The sequence below is a fragment of the Amyelois transitella genome, chromosome Z (assembly GCF_032362555.1).
Source record: "Amyelois transitella isolate CPQ chromosome Z, ilAmyTran1.1, whole genome shotgun sequence".
Classification (NCBI taxonomy): Eukaryota; Metazoa; Arthropoda; class Insecta; order Lepidoptera; family Pyralidae; genus Amyelois; species Amyelois transitella.
In genome coordinates this window covers 2,549,477-2,560,037 of record NC_083535.1, presented here as the reverse complement: position 1 = coordinate 2,560,037, position 10,561 = coordinate 2,549,477, and the positions used below count along the sequence as shown (strand labels likewise).

The following is a 10,561-nucleotide window of genomic DNA, read 5'->3' as shown; positions in this document are numbered from 1 at the left end:
TTACATTCAATGACGTTCGTGCTACCAACACTTGCCACAAAATGTCCCGTGTTTTTGGGAATTTCTAAAAATAATTTACAATTTACATGAATTAATGACAATAGACACCTACTTAAAATATCATCGCGCATTTTTACCTTGCAGAGTCAATAGTTACAAAAAAACTAGGTCTTAATCACGTGCTCTAGGTCACGTGTAGTTTGGTGGCTCTTCTGATGAATAAACAAAAAAAGAAAAAGAACACTAATAGGATTTTGTGCTTTTCATTCATAACACAAGTAGATAAAAGAATCGCTTTTTCTTGAATAACAAGTTTTAGTTGAAATATAAATCGTCCAAAAAAATTCTAGTCCATTTATTTGGGAAGATAGTGCCAATGTTGGCAAGAGCTGGGTCATCTATTTTTTTATATTCGCCTTTATTTAGGTATTTGGCCATACTGTCTACTTGAAATAAGTTTTACGTTACATATCTAACATTTACTTCCAAATTGGGAAAAGGTATTTTTTATATATGAAATGTGTAAAAGTATCACTTAAGAAAGTACGCAAAAATTACACTTTTAAGATTTTGAATTTGCCACTCTCTGGCCCTGCTCACTTCACGAGATAGACTTGACATTGACACTTTTCAAATTTGACAATTTTGTAATATTATTGCCAGCAAGAACTTGTTGAAAAATGTGGCTAGTAGTAGCTACTGTGAAAGTATAGCGAATATGAAGAAAAATAGTCAAAACGGTTTCTAACACGATTAGAACAGAAAATGTTTAAACGAATTATGAATGATGAAATAATTATATCAAAAAGCATTAAGATTAGTAGTTTGGTGTTAGATACCAGCGTTGAATTAAGATTTAGTAGAAAGGCAGTTGACAACTATTTTCTACAGTTTACCTTGCGTATTACGATCAAATAAATTAATTACATATCAGATACATTTTATAAATTTCATAATAAGCATCATTTATCAAAAATAATTTTGAAATCTTGACAGTAGATTCTTTATCAGGAATCTGGCAACCCTAAATAATGCAGCAAGCAAGCAAACCCGTGTGCAGTGACATGGTTTGCGATTGCTTTCTTTCCATCCCTGACGCGCGATTGACGTTAGGTTAGGCGCAGTGGAAGCTTGCACCTGTTCGAAATTTATTGTAAACTGCAGTGTTTGTGTTATGGTACAGCAAATATAATTTAATTTATCATTGAAATAGCAAAATAAAATGTGATTTTTTTGGAGTATCAAACGCAAGTACACAAAAAGTAAGTAACTACTGATTCCTTAAAAGATCTACTTTGCATCTTGTTTACTTTATCGAAATATATTTAATTAATTTGTTTGAACTTTTTCTCTTTTTTTATTTATTATTTTGATTGTGTTGAAGTTTATTTTAGTTACCTTGGGTATTTTTAGGCTGATTTGTGAGTTAGAGAAGCGTCACAATAATTAATAAGATGTGTACCTACGAAACTAACTCGAAAAGACCTCTCTCTACTTTCTCTATATAATTTAGATATTTCGAAATTATTATGCTGTTTAAGTTTTTCATGAGTTTTATTTTTAGAAATAGGTATAATTATTTATGATTACTATTAAAAAAAAACACTTTAAAACCATTTTAGATAGATAGTTAAGTAATTAATTGAAATTGATTTTTGTCGATAGAACTTTGTATTTAGTTTTATTTAAGTAAATTTTGTAAATAAAATTTGATTATTATGGATAATGTAGGTACCTACCTAGTTAATGTTTATTCATTCACCAAATTTTAAGATATTTTAATCTTAGGTAGTTTTTTTTAATAGAGACCTATTACTATTTAATTATATTTATGTTATGAAGGTTATAGCTACCTAGTTATAAGTATTTACAGTATTATACTTAATAGTTATTCTAAGCAATTTAATTATCTATAAATCTAATATTAAATGTATGTAAATGCTTATGTGCATTGAAACCCATTAAAAAGGTTATGTGAGGAATAAAATTGCAGCTACATTTAATTATTTCAACAAATGAATTAATATATAATATATATATATATTTTTGTAGATACTACAATGAGGATCTCCCGGCTACCTCGTTGCCGTATCTTCTCCACCCGGTTCCTGGCCATCTTCCTCATACTCCTTGGGTTTGGAGCTTACTGCTATTACTACAGCACCCCAGCATACCCTAAACCAAGTAAGTGTCTCAGTCTGGAAAATAAATGTACAACTATGTTAATATGTTTTCAGGATATATTCATACAATACTCAAATTTAGCGGACTATTAGGAAGAAAATATAAATGAAATGCTTATCTTTGTTTTTTTTTCTGTTATTGCAAACATACATCTTATATGTATATATGGATGTCTTGATCCCTTCCAGGATAGACAGAGCCAGCATGTCATCACCATAATTTAGTTCTTCAAGAGTTATTCTGATATTCTTCATAATTACACTTCTCAAAAGTAATTTAAATTTGTCCAAATACATATGCATTATAATTATGCACCTTAAAATTTGTTGTGATATAAATGTATCATAATTACGCATCTTAAAATTTGTGTTGATGAAGATACATCATAATTACGCACCTTAAAATTTGTCGTTAATGCATCGTAATTGCGCAACTTAAAATTTGTCCTAATATACATGTATCATAATTACGCACCTTAAAATTTGTCGTGATATTATAATTCCGCACCTTAAAACTTGTCGTGATATAAATGCATTACAATTGCGCACCTTAAAATTTGCCCTGATATAGATGCATCATAATCACGCATTTTAAAATTTGTACTGACAAAGATGCATCGTATCATTGCTCTTCAACAGTTATTCCGATGCCAATGCATTATCATATTTAGGCTCACTTAAAGTAGTTCTTATTTTGATGGATCATCATTTTGCGCCTCAAATTCGCATGAACGTTCTTTTGCGAAAGAAAAAAACATGATTTTTCAAATACATAGGTACTTACTATAAAATAAATCTGAAAATGATAATTTTCCATCATGTTTTGGTCAGGAGTCGAATCCATGAACGTAGGTTCAGAGGCAAATATAATTCCACTGTTTGAAAATGCCGCCAATTAATCGGATTAAAGTAAAAATCAAATCATTAATTTTTTCATCATGCCTTGGCCGGGAGTCGAACCCAGGAATTTTGGTTCAGAATTTTGCCACTGCTTCAAGTGGCCATTTAATGATAGGATGAAAAGACAGATCAAATAAATTAATTATCCGATTAAGCTTGGATTCTTGATCTTCAGAGCTTAGGTTTCGCAATCAAAGAAGACTTATATTTCTTTAGTTCGTCTGGATGAAATGGCTATAAGCGATTAGTCCGCTCATTGTGCTTTTTATAATTTGTAATATCCTCTACTTGCTTATTAATTTTGTAGTGCTTAGTAAAGAGTTATTCATTCATGTATAAATTATACCGTGTCATGTACCAATGACTTTAGTGTTATGAGCATTTTGGACAGGCAACTGTTGTTAAACTATCCAATATGGGTTAGGTTAAACTACAAAGTTTTCGGAGGTCAGACGGGAGCCGAAACGAAGGAAGTAAGCAGAGATCTTCTCTTTATGAGTCAATAAATATCTATAAACCGGATCGTGGCAAGTGGAAAGATGTAGTCTCTGCCTACCCCTTCGGGAAAAAGGCGTGATTTTATGTATGTATGTTTTCAATCCAGGATCGGGTGCACCACGAGCTCTACTCCCAATAGGTAAGGACACAACTGTGATTATCTCCAGGGGAACGATGATAGTGTTATTAATTCTCACAGAAGTCTGAAATGATTTCTGTGTTAATTTCTTTATATATTTTTTGTCGTATAATTTCAATGTTACCCATTATTATAGTATCTGCAAGAACAATTTTTTACTTATCACCGTGTTAACACATGATATTGGCCATAACGAGTATTTTACTCTGTTTAAATGATTTAGTTTTAAAATGGCGAAGTATTGTTGGGTTTTGTTTAACTGTTATCCTCAATGATAGCACAGTTCAAGGCGCATTTGTTATCATTAATAAACAGTCGAGCACTTTATTTAATGCCCGTACTTTGAATCGGGACGTACTCCCCCCCTCTATTAATCTGTATTACCTACCGTTTGTTGTGTTTCAGTCCGACATATGATATGACAGCTTCATATGCAACGCGAATTTATTTAATTGTAATTTCGAATAGGATTTTCAGGAAATCTTCCCAGTGCTATGCTCCATGAAATGAAGATGGCGAAATTCCTCTTTTTATTGAATTCTAAGAAACACTTATAAATATCAGCATTATCATCGCAAACTCCAATAGCCTCATTATACTTAAAAAGTAAGGATTCCTGTTCGTAGTCCAACAAAGTGAATCCTCAGTAATGACTTAGTTTCTGTAATACAATAAGCCTCGTCGTTAGGGCAGCGAATGCTAGAACAAGTAAAAATCCGACCAAATAAAATCGCCATTTAGAATTGCGTGATAACAGAACAACAATTGTTGTCGTTTGTCTCTGTAATATTTTTTTATCATCTTGACTTATTTCAGAATTCTATGCAATTATCTCTCTATCTCTAATCTTACGTGTTCTCGGTTGCACTTTTAACCACAATGTTTTGGGGCCCGGGATCAGTCTATCCTCTTTTCATTTTTTGTGTTTTTTGTGTCTTCGGCGTCCGTCAGTCAGATTTAAGTTCATTAGCTCGCCGGGATTCACTGCAAATATGTAATTCCAAATCTCAGAAAATCTGCGTGTTAGTCACTTTCCACATGCGTTTGTATTTCTGCTAACTCACCTGATATCGGATTTAAACACATTACTCCATCGGTTAGATAATTTATCACGAAAGCTTTCCCGTGAAAGTGGCCAGGTTACCTTGTTCCATTTAGAACAAGGTAATTTTGAAAGTCACCAACTTTCGTACTGTATTTAGGTGAAGCAAGATACATTATGTCAACTCAAATTCAATGCAATCTTCTAAAGTGCTCTATGGGGGAAATATCTTCAGAATACGGAAAAGAAAATCTATCTTCTGTAGACCGAGTGCTTTGCTAAGTCGTTATGAAATGATTGTTATAAAAAACGTCTATTTCTCTTTAGAAGTAATGGTATTGAAAGTGGTTGGGTCGCCACAATCGCGTTCCAAGAATTCAAGGCGTCTGGTCTTGTCTTCGTCTTTTTTCGTTCACTTAATAGTTCCTTTTTCATCTTTATTCTTATTTATTTAGTGTTAGGAAGACCAGCAGTCAGTTCAGTTTAATATTATATATTAGTGAGTAATTTAAACTTTTATTCATTAAATGTTTGGCTGATGTCTTTATTGACATAGTTCTTTGATCTTTTTTTAAAAGAATTGTTAAATTAGGCCTTGATGTAAAACAAAATATTGTGTTGGTAAAAATAAAGGAAACTATAATACTCGTATAAAATTTAAAACATAAAAATAACCTTAATATCTACTGCGTCTTAAATCATTGATTGAAAATTAACAAAAGACAATCACCATTTTTGTTCAATTACAATTATTGCATTTTTATTAGCGGCCAGTGTGCTATATCATTGTAAACATAAAACAATTGTTATTATTTTTAATGCTAAAAGCATTATCTACATGCCAGTCTCTTTAATCTAGTCGAACTATTATTAGATGAGATCCCTTGTGTGCATGCGTCAGCCGTGAAAATGTATCATCCTCATATTGCACTAACGATTCGACCCTGATGGTAGTTCAAGGAGGTCAAGTTAGTATTCGATTGAACGGAATAGAATAATTGGCTGAAATGCGGAAGACTGTCATGTGCATCGTGTAATTTGTATCACCTTTTTACCCGACTGGGACAGAAGGAGAGTAATGTGTTTCGAGCGTATCGAGTTATCAAATTAATTAAATATAAATAAGATACTGCTTAAATATTTTATTTCGATTTTTGGCATTATCTTTTAAGTACACATATTGGTCAGTTACTATTTCATTATATGTATAGAGTTTATTAATATTAAATTCATTTTATTTATACACAAATACATAAAAGCACTGGATGGGATTTGAAATTTAATCATTCGTTCTAAATTACCTTCCGTAATTACGCTAAGTGATTGTAAATTAATTTACTTTATCAATATAACGGGAACATTATTGGGATGTTAAGACTCAGTAGAATACGCATGTATCAGCTGGTCGGATGACCTTGTTAGGTCGTATGGAGACGACTAGGGTTGGCAGCTCGTAATACGTAATGGTCGGTCTGCCAAATCGGCATAACATATAGAAACAGGTTGCTGGCTCATCGCCTAAAAGAAGAATCCCAAGTTTATTAGTATTTTTCAAACATTGGTCTAACATTTAAGTAAGAAGGAAAGAATAACTGCATTTTGTTAATTTCGTGTACTTTGAAAACTGGAAAGTTTTAGTAACTCCCTCGATGGAATGTTCTTTTTTCATTGTCACGATATTTTTTTCGTCAATCGAAACAAAACTGTAGCTAGTATATGGTACAGATAAAACTGAGGGGTTAACTAAAAATGTCTTATATGTAAATCATCGGCGATCGATCCACTGCAGAAAGTCGTAACAAGGCTGGACAGACCCTTGATTTGGCCGGACACTGTCCCTCCACCACCCATGGCTCAACAATTTTTCTGTTATACGGGCCGAATCATGTTCGGAGTGCGCTGCTGCAGCTTTTTCTCTCTAATAGCGTATACTTTCTAAGCACCATACAAAAGACCGGACAGGACAATTAAGTCTATGTCCGTTTTTTTTTGGGCGCTTGGCAACCCTAGAGGCGATGGATTAATGCAATGCCACGCAACGCGCTTACGGAGAACCGTGTTCATGTTCACATGTTAAACTGAATAACCTATCTTTATAATGCATGAAGTGCTGCTTCCATGAAAAGCCTGTATTTCCATTTTCATTTCGTTTTAATAGTTCTATTTATTTAGTTCGATGTTCGAACTAGTGTGATTCCCTTCCACTAGTTCACCCGACTAACCAAATGGAAAAATATATTTATACAGCGTTTATACTTTCTTTTTTTAACGAATCGCAATATCGAAAAGTATCGAAAGTAATACTTTCGTGAAGAAAATGCTTATTGAAAATCAGGGTTTTCTATGAGACAATCAGGTGACTAAAAAGCATAGACTGCTGGCTCGCTCAGCTCGCTCGATAGTGAATTTTATTCGGAAGAAAACCTTATGAACCTTATAAACCAACAAAAATTGATATTGTTACTCTCAAGAATGCAAATAATTTAAAACAAAGGTTTTAGGTATATAAAAAAAATTGTCTCTTAAAAATCTTTAATTATTTATTTTTTCTTATATTGTAATATCACTTACACGATAAGGTAAATAAAAATTCTGGCTGCTATCAATCTTTTGACATTAGCATATTTGACTACTATTCCCACTACTAGTCACAGATGACACTTCCAGAAATTCTTAATTTAACTGAAAACATTTTGGTTCAGTAACGGTGTTTCGACGAATTTTATTTAATTTGTCTGCAGCACGGAACGTAGTGCGACGAGCACTTAAGCGGTCAATTTAGAAATTATTTTCACTTCTCCAGGCTGGTCTGGGAGAGAAAGAACAAAAGTGTACCAGTACCTTAATCAAATTGCCGTGATTAGCCCGCAGGATGTTTTCCTTTTTTATTAATTTTTTTTCTACGTCTTTGGATATATTTTGTTTTCAATCTTCCTCATTGTCAATCTATATAAAATCACTCTGTCATCATCTTGAACTATGATGCCACATGGTCACAGATACAGTGCCAAATCTAGCTTATTTTTATATCATTAACCTGTCTGGCTTGGGAGATTTGGTGCACTTTTAAAAGTGCGTTTATCTCATAGTAATCCGTTGTCAGATTCAGAACTTTTTGATTTGTTCTTTTGCAGTTAAGCTACCTATCTTATCGTACTTGTCGTTACCTATCTTAGCCGCGAGGTACGGTTAGATCCAGCAAAACGCATACAAAAATACCGTCGGCGTTGCTGTAAAAAAAGTGTTTTTAGCAAAAACGCGAGATGTAAAAAGTCCGTTTGTTATTGTGGCCTTCCGTGTTCGCACCGACATGTTCGCAATACTAACCCGTTCAACCGGTTTCCTGAACAAACAGTGGGCCCTGGCGCCGCGACGCCGTGACTCATTTCACGCCGATACAATTTTGTATCTTGTCTAGCTGTCGGTGGGAATAACGTGACCGTGTCTAGTAATCGTCCGGCCACAAGTTTATTTGTCGGGCAGATTAAAAACAACAGTGGGTTTTAAACGTTTACTAACTGATTCTTGTTGCATTATTACCCCTATAAGTTCGACGCTTGCGGGTTTTCTATGAATCTGTCTATCAATCTAATATCAATTCCATCCTTAAGCCATATAACTTTACGTGAACTTCCATTCTTTTCCGAGATTTTTATTCTGCCTACCCCGTAAGGAATAAAAACGTGATTGTATGTATGTTGTATTTGTAGTGTTTCAATTGTAATTGCAAAAGTTGAGTTAATAAAACAACCAAAAGAAATCAACAAAAAAGGAAAATATGTTTTTATCAAAAAGTTGGGGTGTTTCATTGTGTAAATTTGAAGAATGAAGTTATCCTGTATTTCAACCAATAAATCATGGTTATCAAGGAATAATTGTTTATTTATTGTAGTTTTTATGTATGTTTATTATCATTATTTTATTTTGTATTTCGTGTTTTTTATTGTGTAGATATAAATACATTTATTTATTTAGTTTGCCCCACATAAAGTTCTCTGTCAGACCCAATGGTTGACTGGTAGATAATGCTTCTCCCATGAACTCCGGCAATTATGCTATACATTTGTATTTTATACAATAAAGTTTAAATAAATCATTCCAATATTCCTGAATAACGATTAACGCTTGTTCATCTAACAGGTTGAACCACATGTTGTTTATTCAACGCAGCCTCTCCACACGCCAAAACTAAACAGGAGTGCGTCGAATACTTCATTATTTGCATGAATTTGCACAATAATACATGATGTTGATGTACTGAGCGACGTTAATTAGTTTCTATTTCCTAATTGACTAATTATACCAAATGTGCTCGGTTAGACTTTGTAATTAGGATGGATTGAAATTATTCCCAATTATTGTAGCGACCTATGAGGGAATATGCGATCCCGCATTGAAAATGCTCTTTTTCTGATAGGCTGTTAGTTAAAGATTTTTTGTATTCTACGTTGAAATGTGTCGTTGAGTTAATAACGGTAGTGGAAATCATCCAGAGTTACTCACTTGCCTGAATTTGCGTCAGGCAAATGAATGAGTAACGTTATCACAGAAGATAAATTATATGCATGAAGTGTATATTTAATGGCGTCGTTTCTTAATCATGGTTTGCGGTTAGAATGAGACCATGCCACTAACCAGGAAAAGAGGTAAGGCTCATGTGTCAGTATTATCGCTCTTCTATTAAAAATATAATACTTTAAAATTTATACTGTTCTTTCTAGCTTTATATGTTCTACTGCTGAGTAAACACCTCTTCTCCCTCCTGCCAGACATCTCTATTCAATGTCTTCTTATTACTCTATTCATCGAATGCCTATAGATCATTAGACCGTCTTTCCCTTGTTCTCCCACTCTGTCTATACCAGTCTGTTGGAACTCAATTCAAGTAGAAATTAAACTATAATAATGAAATTGCCCGCATAGAATAACCAATGGTTAAACCGCTTTCTGCACATTTTTATTTCAAATTGCAGTTAAAAAGTACGTAATACAAGCGGTTATAACGTGACGTTCGTGTTTAACAACGGTGACGCTCCGTCTGCCCCATTTGGGTTTGAGGCGTGACAATATGTACGTAATATACTTACCATCGTGAACCTTTCTCCCCGACCCAATGTAGAATGCATCTTTTGTTTATATAGAACTTGTTGCACGGCGAATGTAGCTCTAATCATGTCAAGCAAACTCAATAATGGCGAGTGCACTTTCCGTCCCAACCTCGTGTCGCTAAAGTAACATATATGTTATTGGATTTATCTATTTTCCACCCTGTGATGTTAAGGCTGGTAACAGAGTGTCGCCGGCGAGACGCGCGGCTGGCCAGCGCCGGTCACACGCGCGATATCTATCGCGTTTCCATGTAACAAGCGCTTTAGCAGCGCTGGCCGTTTGAACTGCGTTATTATGAATCAGGGCTATTATTCTAGGGAAATTTAAATCGCGCGTGTAGCCGGCGCTCATCAGACGCGTGACTCTGATACCAGCCTTATAAAAGGATGTATTTCCCGGCTTGCATATTGGTGACAGGGAAGAGCTACGGCAGATTCAATTCACACTGAAAAGGAAATGCTGGAATACCGTGAATGCATTTATACTTCGTGCCTGTTTACACCGAAGGTTTTCCTTTTGTTAATCAATATGTCTGCTATGCCGCGTTTTAATTTTTCATTTTCAGCATCTCTTCTTGTTAAACCAAATGAAATTGAAAGTTAAAATTAAAGTCAGATAAAATAAATGAAATGTTTTTACTTCGCTTTCGTATTGATTTAAAAAAAGTTACACCTAATGGAAACAGCGTAT

The 10,561-nt window shown here is 34.0% G+C and overlaps 1 protein-coding gene across 1 annotated transcript in view; it reads left to right on the top strand.

The window, feature by feature from the left end:
* Window positions 1-1,097: 1,097 nt before the first annotated feature.
* Window positions 1,098-10,561, top strand: part of LOC106130579 (alpha-mannosidase 2) — a 65,047-nt gene continuing 55,583 nt past the window's right edge. The window contains exons 1-2 of the mRNA XM_013329458.2: window positions 1,098-1,262; window positions 2,053-2,184. Of these exons, the coding sequence (XP_013184912.2) occupies window positions 2,061-2,184 (124 nt within the window). The 5' untranslated portion in view covers window positions 1,098-1,262; window positions 2,053-2,060. The remainder of the gene's footprint in view (window positions 1,263-2,052; window positions 2,185-10,561) is intronic.